The 17963-nt window shown below is 44.3% G+C and overlaps 1 protein-coding gene across 2 annotated transcripts in view; it reads right to left on the bottom strand.

Moving 5' to 3' along the window:
- ESRP1 (epithelial splicing regulatory protein 1) overlaps positions 1 to 17963 on the bottom strand; it is a 289890-nt gene that overhangs the window by 10177 nt on the left and 261750 nt on the right. For both annotated transcript variants that reach the window (XM_069220486.1, XM_069220487.1), the window contains exon 14: positions 17407 to 17557. In XM_069220486.1, the coding sequence (XP_069076587.1) occupies positions 17407 to 17557 (151 nt within the window). The remainder of the gene's footprint in view (positions 1 to 17406; positions 17558 to 17963) is intronic.

Genomic DNA, 17963 nt, shown 5'->3' with positions numbered 1-17963 from the left:
TTGTCCAGCATGATCTTGAGGTTCTTTGCATGGTCAGCAAGGGTTGGGTAGGAGCAAAGCTCGGTGGGCCACCAAGATGCGTTCCAGGGGGAGTGATTGTTGCAGAAGATAAGGACTTTGGTTTGTTTTTGTTGAGCTGGAGGCAGTTGTTTTTTATCCAAGCAGCAATATTGCTCATGCAGTTGGCAAAGTTTTGTTTGGTGGTGCTGGTTGAGTTGGTACAGGAGAGGATGAGTTGTGTTGTCGGAGTAGGATACTAGGTTGATGCCGTGGGCTCTGATGATGTTGGCGAGGGGTGTCGGACTTTGAAGAGAGGTGGGCTGTGCGACGATGCTTGAGAGACTACACAGATGAGTGTCTTTGGTTCTGAGGTGTGTGTGTGTGTGTGTGGGTGGGGGTAGTCTAACTTGTTGAATTCTGTCCATGAGGGAGGAGGATATCCACTTGAGGGCAAGTCCACAGATACCCAAGTGTTGAAGTGTTCTGAGTTGTGAGAGACCCTATCGAAAGCTGCGGAGAGGTCAAGGAGGATAGGTGTGGCCATTTTTCCTCAGTCGAGGATGGTATTGGTGTCATCAGTGGCCGCAATGAGAGCTGTTTCTGTGGTTGGTGTGAAAGCCAGATTAAGTACCGTCAAGGAGTTGTAGTTCTATGTGGTCTGAGGGTTGGGTATTGATGGCTTTCTCCATGACTTTAGCTTGAAAAGGCAGGAGTGAGATGGATCTGTAGCTAATGAGGGTGCGGAGGTCTGCTGTTGGTTACTTCAATAGGGGATCAACTTCTGATCTTTCCAGCAAGATGGGAAGGTGCATGATAGCAGTGGGATGATGGTTCTTCCAAGGTTGTATATAGAGTGCGGGCATGGGTCTGAGGGGACTCCTGGGGGGATGGTATTCATCACGGGCGGTGGTTCTTCATTCGAGAGGGGCTTGCAATTGCTTAGCTCCTGTTTGACGATGAGGGAGATGTCCTGCTGGGCATTTGTATCGGTATGTTGTGGGTCAAATGTGTGGTAGATTTTGGCAATCTTCTGTTTGAAGATGTTTGAGAGGTCACTGCAGAGTGCTTGGGGTGGGATTATGTCATTGTTGGCAGCTGTGGGGTTAAAGAACTCCTTGAGGATGTTGAAGAGTTCTTTGGCATTGTTGAGGCTGGCTTTGAGTCTGAGAGTTGGGGCCTTTTTCTTTGTGTATCGTAGTTGTAGGTGATAGAGGTTGAGGGTGGCTTTGTATGTTAATCTTGGTGGTGTTTTTGTCAAGTCTCCATTCTTTATCAAGTTGTTTGCACTGGCGCTTAGACTCCCTGAGGCCGTCTGTGTGCCAGCTGGGTCGTTTGTTGTTTTTGGAGGTCTTGTTTCCAATGGGAGTGGTGCGGTGCAGGTGGTGAGCCATTTACTGTCGAGCCGGGTGTTGACACTGAGGTTCCCGGTTTAGTTGGGTGGACGGTCCTGTAGGGTTTTGGTACAGTTGTCCTCTGATATTATGGCCTAGTGTCTCCATGGTGCTTTGGGTTTTGCCCCAGTGTCTTTATGGTGCTTTGGGATGGCTTGGTGGGATGGCACCTTAAAATGTATGATGTAGTGGTCAGACCATGTGAGAAGGGTTGTGTGGGTGGTGGTGATCCTGTTGTTGGAAGAGAAAACAGGGTCAAGGATGTGGCCTGCTGTGTGGGTTAGTCCTTTGACGAGCTGTGGCTGTCAAGGAGAGCCATGTAGCTGGGGCCTGGAGTATCTTGTAGGTAGAAATTGAGTTCCCAGAAGGAAGATGTTGATGGTTGATGTGATGGAGAGGTGAGAGATGAAGTCTGCGATCTGGTTGCAGAATTCCGCTTGGGTGTCCAGGGAACAGTAGGCGAGGGTTCCCTTCAGGGTGGTAGTGTAATCCGTTCATATTTTTTAAGTGAAGGTGCTCCATGAGGTTGGTTTTCAAGTCCGTGGCGCTGGTGCAGTCAATCCTGTTTTTGTAGATAATCGCGAGTCCTAAGCCTGGGGTTTGTGGGTTCAGTCCTGGTGTATGATTTTTTTTTAGAGGGTCCGGATGGCTGTGGCGATGTGTAGGTTGGAGGCTGGGTTGAGCCATGTTTCAGTCAGGAAGAGAAAGTTGGGTGTAATGCTATTGAGGAGGTCCCAGACTTCCGTGGAATGTTTCCGGAGAGATCAAACATTGAGGAGTATGGCAGACAGTTGGTGTGGGGTGGTGTTGTGCATTGGCTGTTTGGAGGTAGTTGTGTCAGCGTCTAAGATGTTGCAGGTGAAATTGCACTGGGTGCAGGAGAAAGGTCCTACTCTGGTGTTGTGGGTTCACAGCATCTGCGAGTTTTCCGGTGTGTGTTGAGGTCGCAGAGGGAGGCGGAGGCGGAGTGGCGGCATTCGTTGGCTCCAGTGGCAGCTATGGCAGTGGTGTTGTGTTGGATGGACATGGGGCCAAGGTTCCTGGCACTGGCCGTGGTCCAGGGATGGATGGGTCCACATGGGCTTGCCTTTGGCACGCCTTCGGTGTGCAAGTAGCATGCTCACTGCTTGCATCCGCTGTGCAGTCATGCTGCAGCCTACATTAAGTTGGTCCTGGGGTGGGCGGGGCTTCTGTTGGCAGAAAGAACAGTGAGCAGGAAAACCCAGGCAGTAGCGGTGTCACTTGGTCAAACAGCAGCAACTGGATCAGGCTGGTCCAAGCAGCAACTGAAGGAGACAGGCACATGGGAAGCTTGGTGACCAGGTACCTACTCAATGACAACTTGAGCCAATATAAAAGATGCCATTACACAATCATAAGATTTCAAATGTCAGTAGTGAGTCTCAGAAAAGCGATCTTGCCTGTTCACTATCCACCAAACATGCAGATAATCCTCTTGTTTATAACTAGTCAAAACATACGTCAGATTCAGCTGCTAATACAGAATCTAGCTTCTAACAAGAAATCCAGTCTTCACATTTTTAGCTTTGTCAATAGAATAACTGCATCCCCTGGCTTGCAGTATTTCTCAGTACAAAATTTGCATAGTCTAATCCACCAGGTATGAGCTTGTGCCTTTAAGTAGTAGTCATAAGGCTGTTTTCTCTTTCATCAGACTGTTTAAAGTCAGTTATCCTTTGTGTTGTTTATGCCTCTGGTAGCGAGTCACTAGCGTGAATATCTAGATTGAAATCCAGTAACTCTCTGCAATGTCGGAGCAACATTTGTTAACAAAAACTTTCACCTACAGTTGCTACATCATGAAGGAATTCCAGACTGCTCTGACTGGACTCTATTAAGAGCCTGTCTGAGCAGCAGTGGAAACCAGGTAGCAGAGATCCAGGGGAGAGGGCACAGACAGTGGTGGGGTGTGGGTGGCAGAAGGCCAAGTCATTTTTATGTTATTTTACATTTAGGACACAGAGGAGAGGATAGGCTATGTTATGTATGCCTCCACCATTACTCTTCTGCTCCTGCATAGTTGAAAGCAAGTGATTTTGGGGGCCATACACGTGTTGTCGATTTGATGTCACTAGGAACTCCTAAGTAAAAAACATCCCCATAATTCACCAATACCCATCTATAATTCTATATATGGATTCTGCCCTCCAAGTAATCAATATGTTGTCTGTGATGCTTGTGACTATTAAATTCAGATCACTGTCATTTATTGACTGTAAATAGCCCACTCGCCCTAACTTAGATGATCACCAACATTGGTAAGCCACAAAATCACATGGCAACTCACATGGCTGGATTCTCCATGAACTTGCTCTGAGCATCTCTGGCCCAAAATCCACATAATCAGAAGGTAGAAACGCAGGGCCTGGCAAGAATCTAAATTATAAGGTGTAGTTCCTCCAAACGTTGTTGCTACAAGCAGAGGCCCAGATCATGACTTTGGAGTTACTTGAGGGTATCATCAACAGGGCAGGATTTATAGCAAGTTTGAACATAGGGCTTGATTTAGAGGTTGGCAGATGGGTAACTCAGTCACAAATGAGACGGATGTCCCGTCAGCTCTATTATATTGTCCATAGAATATAATGGAATCGTAATACAGAAGATGCAATATCCGTCACGTTTATGACAGAGTAACCCAATCTGCCAAACTCTAAATCAGGTCCATAGTCTTTGATACCTGTTGATCCCAATGCAGTTCCTATGATCTGGGCTTTACCAAAACTCTACAGTTCTGCGGTTGAGATCAGCGGGCACTGGAAAAGGTATATCTGCTAGGCTGGTAGATATAAAAATCACTTTCAACCCACATGTGATCTGCTTGAGAAGTGTAAGTGTTGCCCCACAACATGAAAAAGAGCAGCTTAGTGACTTCTTGCATGCTGAACTTTTATTCCTACTGATTTGTATTTTAGATCTAACATACGTTATTGCCTCACTGTTGTTGCTACATTGTGACTTGTCTTACATGGTTTGTGCTCAACAGTTGACAGCAACATGACATAGCCAGGAGCCAGCAATTGGTGTGGGCTTCGTGGACAAGTGAATGAATGAATAATCTTTATTGTACAGTTAATAAAAACCTTTACAATGGTGCACCATATGTTGCCAGCGTAAAATCTAATTTCATTTTCATATAAAATGCATAAATATTACACTTAAACAAAAAACAGCTTGAAAGGGAAAATTGTCCATAACCTTGGTCTTTTTTGGTCCCCCTCTAGTCTCATCGTTCTACTCATTTCCCTAAAATTTTCTTCTCAGCCTTCTTTAAAATTTTCACCATATGTGAGTTCAGGATTGGGTCACCTGGTTTTAGGCATGCTATTACTGCTTGCCTGCATGTCCTTTTACCACGTTGATTAAAAAGCAATTTTAGCAGGCATTTTCTCTCTTGCTCTAAGGCAGGGCACAGACATAAAAGGTGAATCATACTCCTCTTCCCCTTATTACATAACCTACACATTTCATTAGGGCTCTCTTTCCCACCTGAATAGTCTTTATTATCACCAGGTAACTTTCGTAGTCTAATATGCAGAAATTCCATTCTTAGAACAGGGGATCAGCATCCAGACATTCCTTATGCTCCCCCACACCTCCCAGCTAAACTGGATGCACTTCAAATGGAGGACACCCCTTTGGAGGCTTCATTGACCGATGAGGCAGTTGGTGAGTCCTAAAGTCATGTAACGGATAATCCAAGCAAGGAGGGTCAAGTGCACATGTTATTATTGTATGTAATTTCTATTTGAACAACCTTTAAGACAGGTAAGACGAGATACATACACAGCAGACAACCAGAAAACTTCAACAGCACAGATTCAGTCAAACACAGGCTCAGTCAGAAGTTCAGTTAACAGTTCAATAAGGTTCATAAGTAGTTGCAGAATATAAAATAGATAATACCCCAAGATACATATTTTGAGCATAAGGACATACATAGACCGTTTCTTTAAGGCATCCACAGAAAGAAGAAAAAAGAAGAATAAGGCATGTTAAGAACTGACAACAACTGTAATAACTTAAGGCTGACTAAATGTACTGTCGAATTGCACGAAAGACTTACATGAATGGTACTGATGCAAACAAAATGTGTAACATTGTAAAACAATAGAAGCAAATGCCAATAAAGTGTTAAAAATATTCAGGGGCCCGTTGCCCTCACATCTATCAGGGTTTTCAACTCAAGATGAGCACTTGATCACTCATTGATTGGTATTGCCAACTTCTTCAAGATAAACACAACAGCAGAAAAGACAAATATGAAGATATCAAAAATGTCCCCAGAAATAATAATGTTCTTTCACGGGATAGCACATAATGGGGGTTTAAGAAAGGGCCCAGGATCTGATTCATTTTTACATTATCTTGGGACAAAAAAACATGGGCTTGTAGTGATTTATTTGGAGTAACATAGCAAGTCTGATTTGTAGCCAAGGAGGTTGTACTTAGGAACACAAGGCAATAACTCATAAAACTCCTTCTGGTGTGGAGGGGTTATTTATCTAGAAGTCTCAAAATATTCAGGTGCGTAACATTAACAGGAAATATATTTTTGCTAACTTGGACCTTATTAATGCCTTTTTTCTCCCGCAAGGCAACATAGCCATCAAGAAAGCTTTGGCAGAGGAGGCGTCAGCCCCTATTTCAAGATTTCGGGATGAGTGCTGTGGGAACTGCTGTGTGGTATAAGAGATACATTCATGCTCAAATGCAGAATGAGCTTAATGCAACGTATTACATTCACTACATTAGATAAACCAGGACGTTTGACTTTGTAACCTTTAGTGTCATTTTCCAGAGAGAGTGAGCCTCCTGCCAGCTAATGAGAAATACTGTACTAATGGGGCTGAGCTAGTTGGAGGAACCACTGTTCTGGCAAGGAAAATAATTAACTTTGGACCTAAGGGACTTTGATGTTAAGATAATCAATTATATGGAACGTCTTGACTTTTTTTGAGCTAGAGGAACCAAGAGTTCATTCATGGTTAGGGGAACATGGTAAAGTGGTCACCTATGATTTACTTATACATTGGCTTCTTACTAATAAGCGTCAGATACCAAACATGAAAACTAAAAACCATGTAAGGGAGACAATGCACCACGTTTTTAAAGCAATTGTAGGAAGGGCCCAATTACTCATATTAGGCCTATTTGTGTCTTCAAGATCTAAACTTATCACTAAAACTAAACTAATTCACAAAGAATTCATTTACCGGGAAAAAAGAATAGCAGAACAGCAGGGAGGGGCTGTGGCATTCTAGGTTAATGTAGGGAATGACAGTGGGAAAGTCTGGGATAGGGAAACACCAAGGGGGATAAGATATGCTAATTTTCCAGGGAAGGACGATTGCTTTTCAGATTACTCTATTTAAAAGAGGGGTCTGTGGTCATGTGCATGATGACCCTTTTACTTAATTCAACCTTAGTGTATGAAAAATAGAGATTTGAGGTGAAAAAGGGTAAGAATAGTGGTTCTGGTGGCATGGTCAATGGAGTTTACCAGAATGAGGCACATCTATTATGAATTGTTAAAGGTTATTAATATAATGTAAACGTTTCTAAAAGTAAATATTATTAGTAGCTGTGGGTAGTGCAGCAATATAATGATTATATATATGCTGTGTATAAACAAAGTGATTTAGAAAACTGGAAACATCGGGTGAATTACATTAGGTTTGGTAAACATCTCGGCTTTCTAAATGCACTTGTGCAGGGGTGGCTGAATTGCCTGCTTTCTGAGGGCATAAAGCAAACATCTCTATAGTGGAAATAGCTTCTCTAGACAGCAGAGATAGACCTTGTCTTTCTAAACATAACCATGTGTTCACTTTGATCTTCTATTCATAGGACACCTAAGCACTGCAGCATTAAATACAAAGATATTATTTGGAATGAGTCAGCAATGGTCTTGCATGCTCAGCCTCCACAAAACGCTATCCTGTTATTTTAAACACAGCTAAACTAAAGCAGGGTTTGGGATGGAGATAGAAATGAAAACTATATTGTGGTAGAATCTCAAATTTGCCTTCATAAAGAAAACTTGAAATTTTTCAAGGCAAGAGACAATCAACAACTTTTCAAAACTGCACGTGATGGCAGAGAATCGGATTTCGTCCACATAAATAGTTTACCTTATTGAGCATGTTATTGTTACAGTCTCATAAATCCATGAATGCAAATTGAGAAATTGCCCAAAATATGCATGTGTGCAAGAAACCAGGAAAATTGAGCCAGATATGGACTGTATTGTAGCATTTCTCTGGCACTTTTCTACCACTTGTGTAAACCCCAAAGCACCTTCTAGCAGTCACATGTGTAATTACCACATCTGTAGCGTATAGATGGGACAAGGGTGTTGATAGCGGCCACATCTATTAGTCTTGGGTTCTGGAGTTGTGTGTGAGGTCTGGAGTGTGTGCTCCAGACTTTGAGCACCAGCATGAGTGTGCAGCTTACGCTTGTAGTTGTACAGAGTAGAGTGTGAGGATAACATCACAAGCAGCATATACAAACCACTCTCTGGCTGCAGCATCAGATCAATCGGATGCAGCATTAGGGCAAAGCCAGGTCTTTATTTCTCTTCTGAATTCTTGGTGGATGTTGAGGACCTTTGGCAGTGTATTCCACAGCTTAAATTACTGTTTTGATTGATAGCTCCATCTAGGCAAGTTTTTGGTTATATGGGGATTATCAGGTGTAAGGCAATACTTGATCCAAGTTTCCCCTTTGTTTGTTTGACGTGAGTTTCCATTGTAAGACATTTTGTTCTGTCGAATGACTTGAAGGATATTCTTCTAGTCACTGATAACCACTGGAGTGCTTCGAGAAAAGGAATAATGTGGTCCCATCTGTTTTCAGTTAAGAACTTGTCTCGCAGCTCTACTCTTTGTAGTTTTACAAAAAAATGTTTTTCAAGAGTATAAGGTAAAGTCTACTTGCATACCCCAGACGGAATATCACTAGCACCAGAGATGGGAGGAACTTCATAGTGTCCTCATTGTATAGAAAGTACCTCATCACATTACTGATTTGGGATTCAAGCAAGAGTTTGAGGCCATATCACTCAATGTCTTTTAAATTCATTTGACATTAGCCGCAGCTGTCCCTTTTCTAATAGTGGGAAGGGTAGAAGGTTATGATTTTTCTGGATCCACAGATGAGTATTTCTGTTTTTGGGGAGATTTGTTTGAAGTGATTCTCTTCCTTCCATTGTTCAAATTTGCCAAAACCAGACGTCTTGACCTCGGAAGGGCGTTTCGGTTTTAAGATGATCTGACTATCATGTGCATAATAGCAGCATGTGAGGCTGAATGACTTCCTGATGTAGGGAAGAGGGTGAGATTGGCGATTCTTGTGGGACCCCAATTTGTAAAGTGGATCTTGAACGGGGCCAGTGAGACAATTTGGGATATATTCTTAAAGTAGGGCTTTATCCATTTCTTGGCACGCAGCCATGCATACCTGTGGTTTTTAAAGCCTGTCAGCTAGTATTCGGTGTTAATGCCAATGATAGGTTGCGTGGGAGCACAGCAGCCACTCCGTTTGCATTGATGCATTTCCTCAGGTTGTCCCAGATGGAGGTTAGTTCTAATTCACTCCTCCTTCTAGGCCTGAACCCATTCTATCTGATAGAAGACACACATGTTTGAGGAAAGATGAAATCTGGGGCAGTGGCGTAGCGTGGGTTGTCAGCACCCGGGGCAAGGCAAGTAATTTGCGCCCCCTAACCCGTGGATTTTAGCGAGTGCGAGAGCGCCCCCCCCCCCAAGATGTTGCGCCCGGTGCGGCCAGCCCCCCCTGCACCCCCCACGCTACGCCACTGAATCTGGGAGAATGTTGGACTTATCAAAGAAGAGTCAATTTGATACTGGTCTGTAGTTTGGTGGGTCACTTGTTCACGTCCCTGTTTCTTCAGTTCAAGTGTCTCCAACAGGTTGATTCTGAGCCACTGGTAGCTCGCCAACACCCTCGGAGAAGCTCGTGACCTTGTAGCTTCACTAATAAAGCTGTGTCGTGCCTTCGATAAAATAACACTGCAGTTTATATTTTGCATATTTGTATTGTATATTTTACCTACACTGTCATTACTGTGTAAAATTAGCGCTGCTCCCTCCACCCATTCCAGCTGCTGACGGCTCAGCTGAGGGAGAGCGGGTATGCATTTCAAAATCCCATCGTCCTGGCGCGCAGCGCCTCCTACCTTGCGCTGCCTGAAACCCTCACTCGGGGAAACTCTGCAACCAGGCCTGATACCTTCAAGCTCAGGCTGGGGTAGGGCTTGCACAAGTTGCACAGCACTGGAGTACTGAAACAGGCCTGGACTGTGGGTGCTGGCGGCGCCCAGCACACTGCCCAGTCATCGGGCTGAAGCGAACCGCAGGGCACTGGGGAGAGGCCTGTCACCGGTGCCTGGGAGTGCCTGGCTCCGCTTTGTGCCGCAGGGTGAGGCTCTGATATTTGGAAGACTCGCTTCACGGGGGTAAAATGCGATTCCGTATAATCTGCTGGCTGAGATAAGCGGGAAAGGGGGTGAGAATTTAAGCACCAAATGATATCGATCCACGTTGCACATTTCGGCACAACGCAAGGCCCTGGTAATTATTGTATTGGTTTCCAGTACTATGAGTGTCACGGCAGAAGACCTCCGCGAATGGTCAATTGGCACAATAATGAGAGAGAAACAAAATTATTGTTCAGAAACAAACACGTACAATTTCACGGAAGAGTAACCGCCTGGAAACTGAAAGTACATGTAAGTGAGCCCAAATCCACAACAGAGGCCAGAACACGCAGCGGCTCTTCTTGGAAAGGGGCTTTCTGGTGTGCTGCTGCAGCTGCTGCGGTCGGGATGCCTGAAAAACTCAGATTTAAGAGCACAACTTGTCTGCAGTGAGTCTGGCCTGGAAATGGGCATGGTTTTCTGGAAACTCACACAAGGGTGTCTTGAGTATGAAATAAGGGACTGCGTCATCCTCCTCCTCTGTGGTAAACGCACTGGACAGTGGCAACGTACTATAAATTATGGCTGAAACGCAGTGCTAAATAACTTTAGAAAGCAGAAAAGGGGCGAATTTGGGAGAAGAATGATTGGCCTGTGGCAAAAATAAAATACATTGGAACAAAATATTTTTGCGAGAAAAATGTCACATTTGCATAAGTTGCAAGTTGTACATCCGAGTCTAAAGTGGTCCAAGTGGCATGACTGCAGGAGGTCGCCCAGGTATCCTGCAGCTCCTGGTGTAGGTTTTAAAAGTTGCCACGCACTGTATGTTCTCTGCTACCATAATAAAACGTTACTTTTCCAACCCCCGGACCTAGTTTCCGTCTGTTGCGCTTCAGTCAGGACTCTCTCGCCAGCACTTCTCTTTCTTGAGCCCCCTTTTCTTTTCTCCGAATGTCTATCTCCGATTATCATTCCGGTTCTGAGGAGAATTTGCACGCCCCTGGTGTTTTCGGTAATCCTCGATGGCAGGGATTATTCAGATGCTGCCAAATCAGTGTTTTGGGACCGCACAACTGCTGGGTTAGTAAGTGACTGAGTGCTAAGCAGTAGCGTAGTCAGTGGGTCATGCGCCCCAGTGCAAGTAAGGAAATACCCCCTCTAACTGAGGGCTGCTGCTGAATTATAAAATCAAGCAACAATCGGGGTCCGGGGGGGCCCTCGGGACACCCAGGTCCTGTGCCACTGCACCTGCTGCACCGATGGTAACCATGCGCCTGGTGCGGAGGGACAGCGGAGCAGATGAAGTGTAGGAGAGGCCGCGGGAGGTGCAGGGTTTATTCACCAACAGCCCGACCTGCCTACATCACAGTACCAAACGCAGTGTGGCCAACAGCTTTCAAACAGTAGCGTTTCATACGGAGCTCCAGCACTGACTTTTAAAGTGCCCAGAATCCTCTGCACGCATAGCGCCGAAAAAAATGTAGCACGAGGCGATGCACGAGTTGCTCAGCTTTTAGTAGCTCACAATGATTTTCACTGATCACAAGTAGTTCTCTTTACACAAAAGGTTGGAGACCGCTGCTTTTAGTTTAAAGGAGGATGGTTTTAATTCACCAGAGAATTTCCCTGCTGACAGGAAGGTGTTGGTGATCTCTATTTCTGGAATGGTAGTGGAGGTTTCTGGGGGGATGGGCCTGAACATATTTAGAGGGTTGGGGGGCTCACGGCAGCCTGCCAAGTTTAGTCCTTTGGCTGAGTTCAGGTTTGGTATCCTGCGTAGCCGGTTATGGTTAGGAGTCCTGTCCCCTTTAAGGGGTGTACTGGGATGGCCAGTCAGGCAGCGATGGTTCTGTGTGGAGACCCATCGTAGTGCTGTAACAAAGGGCCCCACAGCCGCAGCGGTGCGGGGCCTGAGCTCCAGGGGGTCACCTCCGCACAGCACTTGGCCTTAGAGAGTTCAGAGGGCCCCCCCTCCAAGTTCTTTGCAGGGGGAGCATCTGACCCATCGGGAGCATGCGTCACGGGGGGGGGGGGTTCTCCTGCTTTGCAGCAAGCGAGCTCTTAGTGATAAGTAGAGAAAAGACACAAAAGCAAACAAAAGAGCACAGCAACAGAATAATGTAAATCAAGCTTTTGGTTTTAGAAATGCTTCTTATCGTTGGAAGAATTTGGTTACAGTACAAAACAATTGCCCAGTACATCTCCATACTTTTCACTGTACGGTCAGGACTGCCAGAACTTTTTCTTGAGTTTAAAAACAGAATGTGTACATGAAAGTTGCTTCCTCTATCTGCAACTGAGTTCCACAAACTCTGGGGACGGTCAGATTTCTTTAATTTGCTAATTTTTGTAATCGTCTTCATTGCTGTACAGTACCCCTTTTGAAATTGTTAGGTATGATAAGTCACGGGAATGGAGTGATACTAAAATAAAATATTCCCTGGCTTCCGTCATACGGATCTTTGTACTTAGACTTCTTGGGTCAGATTGCTTTAACTAGTGACACAGGTATTTATTGACGTCAGTGTAATAATATAACTGCTTTAGTCTTTAATGGAAAAGTGATATCAATAGCTGAACTGTTCAGTGTGGGACCAGGAAACAATGGGCGCAACAATGCTGAGCGTGCCCACTTCACAAACTTGTGTGATCCTAAGCAAACCATTTTACATCTCTGTGGTACATATTCCATGATTGACACATCTGACAGTGCCTGTAAGTAATTCATGTCGGGATATGTGCTATAAATTTATGCCAAGTCCGACCTCTGGTTAAGCTCCAGCTTGGATCGGCCTATTAATCTGTTGGCTTACCCGCCTCCACCACTGACATGACCCTCCTTGACGTGTTGACATTTTTGTTCCGTCTGTATTTAGATGACCCCAGAATACCTCCACTTACCCACAAAGGTAATACTGGAGGATACCCACAGAGTAGCCACTTACTCAACAATCAAGCATGCACAAGGATCTGAATTTGAGTGTTCTCCCTCTGGTCTGGACAGCAGAAAGATATTGGTGGGTCCCTGCTATTGGTCAATTTTGATGCAGTATTTCTAGAAGGGTTTCTAGGTTTATCATTTGTAGGTTGCTCTTGTTCATTCTGTTGCTTCTGAGTAGTGAGCAGCTATTGTGGATGTAGAGGAGTTGTTCATTTGTTTTTCTTTCCCTTAGCTGGGCGTGAGGTGGTTGATAGTTCAAGTGATTGGTCTGGAGATTGCTCAGTTTGCAGCTCAGGCTGGTGCGGCAGCAAAGCTGATGAAGAAGGTCTAGAGGTAGAGTTAAAAGGGGGGGGGGGGTATAATGAGAGAAAGAATGAGGGAGATAAAAAATTATATGACAACAGCCCACTGTAGTGAGATGAATATCTTTCATATCTCTCTCTAATATATATATATATATATATATATATATATATATTTTTTATTATTATTATTATTATTTGCCCGATTACTACATTTTTTGCATACTATGGATTTGCATTCACCAATGTCACATCAGAATTATGCTTTACTTGCTCATGTAATGTATGCCTATGTGTGCTGCAGGAGTACTCTTGGAAATAAAAAAATATTAAATATTTAAATGAGTACAACATAGAATGTTTAGGAATCCGATAAAGATTGGAGATATATAAGGAGAAGACATCTGACATTTTAATACGTTTTTGTGAATGAGCTCTGTTGCATTTGGTCTACGATGTAGGAGACACCAGTTAACTCACGATAGATCGCCGATTTATCACTGAGTAACGAGCCAAGTAATTCAGATCAAAAGGACAGAATTCTAGGTTTCTGATAATGATGGATTCGTGGAATAGTCGCTACAGCAAAGGGCCGAAGCAGAGTGAGAAATGCTTTACCCGCTTCATCTCTATGAATAATTTAGTAACATTAATTCAGAACTAGATTCAGGTTCCTGCCGGATAATGGATTTTTAATCCCTTAAGGAAATTACATTATTATTGCGACCACAAAAGGAAACAGTGGAGGCAGAAACACTGAAAATGTTTTTCAAAGTTAAATAGTCCCTTTCGCATTGCTTCCTACCACCTCGCACAACTCCTTCAGGACCGACCCTTCCAACCGAGTCCTCCATCCAAGCATTTTTCTGAGACAAGCAGAAGTTGTGAACTATATTCCTGCAACCCTGGACATTGCAGCCACCTATAAAAAGTTCTGAATGGACTCGAAGCAGTCCCTCTTCAACTTCAGTGAGGTAAAAAAAAAAAAAAGAAATTGGCCTTTCTTGGTTTTGCCTTCCAAAATTCAACTCACTCTTCTTAAGCAAAGCAGCTATCCAGGTGTTCACGAAATGTTGGCAGTGTGTGCCTTCTGAGACTGTGATCTGTGTGATACCTGAGCAAAGTGCGTTCACGGGGTCCTGGTGGCCGTAACTTGGGGTTTACTTGGAGAAGACGGCTTATTGCAATTCCACTACTGAAATAGTAAGATCAGTCATAGCCCACAAAGCTTTTTGAAGACTCGGCGACCCTAGCGAGCAACTGAACAAAATAGCAGACGCCTAACCGAGGGCTATCTGCGTCACTGGTCTGGCTTGGTAGGAAGTGAAAACCATCTCCTAGACAGTCATTTCCATCACGCACCACAAGCTGTGTGTTATCCGGTAATCGGTACTACAGCGGCTTCAGAGACATCGGAACGGATGATGCTGAAGTGAGCTGTGGGGCACGATGGTGACAAGATGCAGCAGGCCGCCATCTCTTGACACCGTTTGCTACGTCATTAACTGTCCCCCAAGTAATCCTGTGATGCAGAGGATACGCTCCCTCACCTATAGGGCATATCCAAGTCCATTTCTGACCACTACATTGTTTCGCCATCCATCACTCAGAGCCCAGACAAAGCCCAAGAGGTCATGTGCACCGCTGCACTACGAACATTCATCGGTTGTGCTCTGTGCTGGAGTTACCTTACCACAATGCACACATGCATACATTCTCCTCCGTACGCTGGGGGTGTAGTCCAAGGTAACGTCGTTGTGTAGTTGTCTCTACGTGCATCTTATTTCCTTTCATGAATCTTGCCTACATGTGGCCTATGAGTCAGCTCCCACCGCTCCCACGATGTGGTTGGGCCACCCCCTCATTCTTAGCTTGGCCTGGTGAACCTGCAGTAAGACATTCAACATTAAAGAAGAAGGTACTGAAAGACGCAGCGGGCACCTTGAAGACACTGGTGTTGGGGAGACCTTCAGACAGATGTATAAAGAGGACGAGGAAGCGAGCCTGGGCGCAGATGCTCGTTTGCAATTTACCACGGAACGGGAACGAGGCTTCCATGACGATTTCTGGGTTTACCGGGGGTGGGGCCTGATTTTCCCTGGCAGTCACAGGCAAAAGTGTGAGGAAAGGACTGTGGGACTCCTCGGGAGAGCTGAAAATCTTTCTAGTGGGTTATGGATTTTGAGCTAGTAACAAAAGAAAAGAAAATAAGCATTGTTAACGTCAAAGAGGAAGCAAGGTCAGGCAGCATCTCTACCTGCATGCCTTTTATTAGCCTATGAAGCAGGAAGGCAGCTGGATCCATTGCCTCCACTTAAATTATTATTACATTATTTATTACCTAATTATTATCTTTTTTCGGGATGTTTGTTCACCTAGAAACAAGTCCTGATTGGAAATGAAACGTGGGGATGTTTCCTCCCCAACACGTACATTTGGTTATGTACTGTAAGTCAAGCAGAGATGCACAATGCTAGACACCATCTGTGCTGTGCTCAGCACACAAACCAATGAAAAGAGGCCAGCACCCTATGACGGGAAAATGCAGACTATGAGTTAGAGGGGAAGACAACTGAAACTTGTCATGGGCTGGCAACCATCTGTACATTAGTTGACAATAACAAACCACAGAAGCATGTCCCTGAAGTTCATTATGGCTGTATGGATGCCCTGTGAACTGTTGCATGACGAGGCCTCTGGAAACTACATCTGTCCAGGTGAGGTAACAGGAAAAACATAAGGTAAATTACAATTGGGCCAAAGAGGGTGTTCCCAGTGTAGTTACCAGAACACCAAAGGGCAAAAGTACTTCTTATGAGGCAAGCTGAACCATTAGCTGAATGTTTACAGAGCGCTAAGCTGATGATATGGGGAAACATTTTAGGTAAGTGAGGACTCTCCATGGAAAGGAGACAGAAATGCCTCATCTGTAATAGGGAGAGAGGGGGTGGTGCTGGTACTGTCACTGCCAAGTACAGAGGTGACGATGCACCACAAAGTTTAGAGTGAACACTGATGAACTGACTTGCAATGCTGACTTCCCATAGTGGTAAAAAATCATGTCAGTAGAGCAATTAGTTATTATAGAGATGCTGCCCCGGAAGAGCACCTTCCTATTTCAGGAGCACCTTGGATAGGCACGGGTAATCCATTAACTAAAAATGCAATGTATGCTATATAATGCCTATAAGAAATAAATACTGCATAAATGTATTTGTAACTTGACCACGCTGATGTTGCTTTGGGCACAATGCGGTGACAGTTTCATCTGAATACCACACAAATAAAAATAGATTCTCAAATTTTAAACCAGACTTTTGGATGTATTCATGACAATTGCATGTTAATGGATTGCAATAAGCGGCTGCTGTTTAATTAGGGCATACATTCAGACAGCAGGTGATGCCAACACTGGGGGAACCACCCAAGGACAGATCAAGATGAAAAACACCAGGTTGATAACACCCACCTACTAGGATCAAAGGTGGAAAAACCTCTTGTAATTCAAACACCATTAGAAAAACCGAACTAGACCGTCAAACCATTATGAATGCTTGCCAAGAACTCTCAGTATCTGCCAAACGGCTCGGGCCAAAAGGCCAGTGAGATGTGTTTGGAGCTCCCTCATAGTTATTTCTTTTGGCCATCTTATTTGTATTTATCCGTGCTTTATTATTTGTTTTGACTGCAAATGAACTCATAAAATCTTATTTTTTCACATTTAACTACTAAACATGTACTTCTACTTTGATGACTCATGTTTTAGCAAATTAAGCAGCCACAGTTAAGTATTAGCACTATACTAATATTTTTTACATATTCCTGTAATTAACGACACCTCATCCTGTTTTCTTAACACCCAATGTTGTCTGTCTACTCACCCACTGGCCTGTAATGTATTAAAGACAGCACAGAGAGACACTCACAAGAAGCCCAGTTCCCTGTATTTTTCTGCCTCTAAACAGAGACAAGAAACATTGGGCCTGATTACAACTTTGGAGGAGGTGTTAATCCGTCCCAAAAGTGACGGATATACCACCAGCCGTATTACGAGTTCCATAGGATATAATGGACTCGTAATACGGCTGGTGGTATATCCGTCACTTTACCGTCACTTTTGGGACGGATTAACACCTCCTCCAAAGTTGTAATCAGGCCCATAATGTCTTTTGTCTTTGTTTATCCGTAAAATCAGTAAAAAACTGAAAACTGGGAGCCTTAACAATCATGTGTGTGATGTAGAGCAGTCTCCACTCATTGCTCGGTTTGTAATGATAAATATGACAACAGTCAAGTGGCACTGACCTGATAGCCTTGGAACATGTTAAGAATCTCCTTAACGCCAGAATTGTACGCCAGGCCTTGCATTCGAACCACTGTAGCTCCTCCTTGAGGTGCGAAACCACTGTTCAAAGAAGCAGGTAGGAAACCAAAGCTACCCGGGCACCCTGCAGGGCTGAGGAAGACAAAATGTTCTAAGTTTGAACTTCATTCAATAAAATGCAGATTGCATGCCATGTGCAAACAGAGTCTTTATTAGCAGTGCCCTCCACTCATAAGCAGCACACCCAGCTAAACAGCCCTGACACCCAACTCTCTGCAACAGGAATTCATTTGTGCCAGTGTTTGCTGGTGCTCGGCTGCGAAAGTCAAGTAGGAGCGTTGGAAGGTTTCCTAATCAATTCTACAAGTCTGGTCACTTGGTGTGCAGTACCGCAGCCTACTATGGTATGGTATGATCTGGTGTGTGTGTATATATATGTGTGTGTGTATATATATTGTAGGGAAATGCCTCCCTTGGCATGGTTACCCCCTAACGTTTTGACTTTTGTTGATGCCAGTTATGATTGAAAGTGTGCTGG

This window comes from Pleurodeles waltl, chromosome 2_2, assembly GCF_031143425.1.
Source record: "Pleurodeles waltl isolate 20211129_DDA chromosome 2_2, aPleWal1.hap1.20221129, whole genome shotgun sequence".
In the NCBI taxonomy this organism is placed as follows: domain Eukaryota; kingdom Metazoa; phylum Chordata; class Amphibia; order Caudata; family Salamandridae; genus Pleurodeles; species Pleurodeles waltl.
This window is presented reverse-complemented; position numbering and strand designations above follow the sequence as displayed.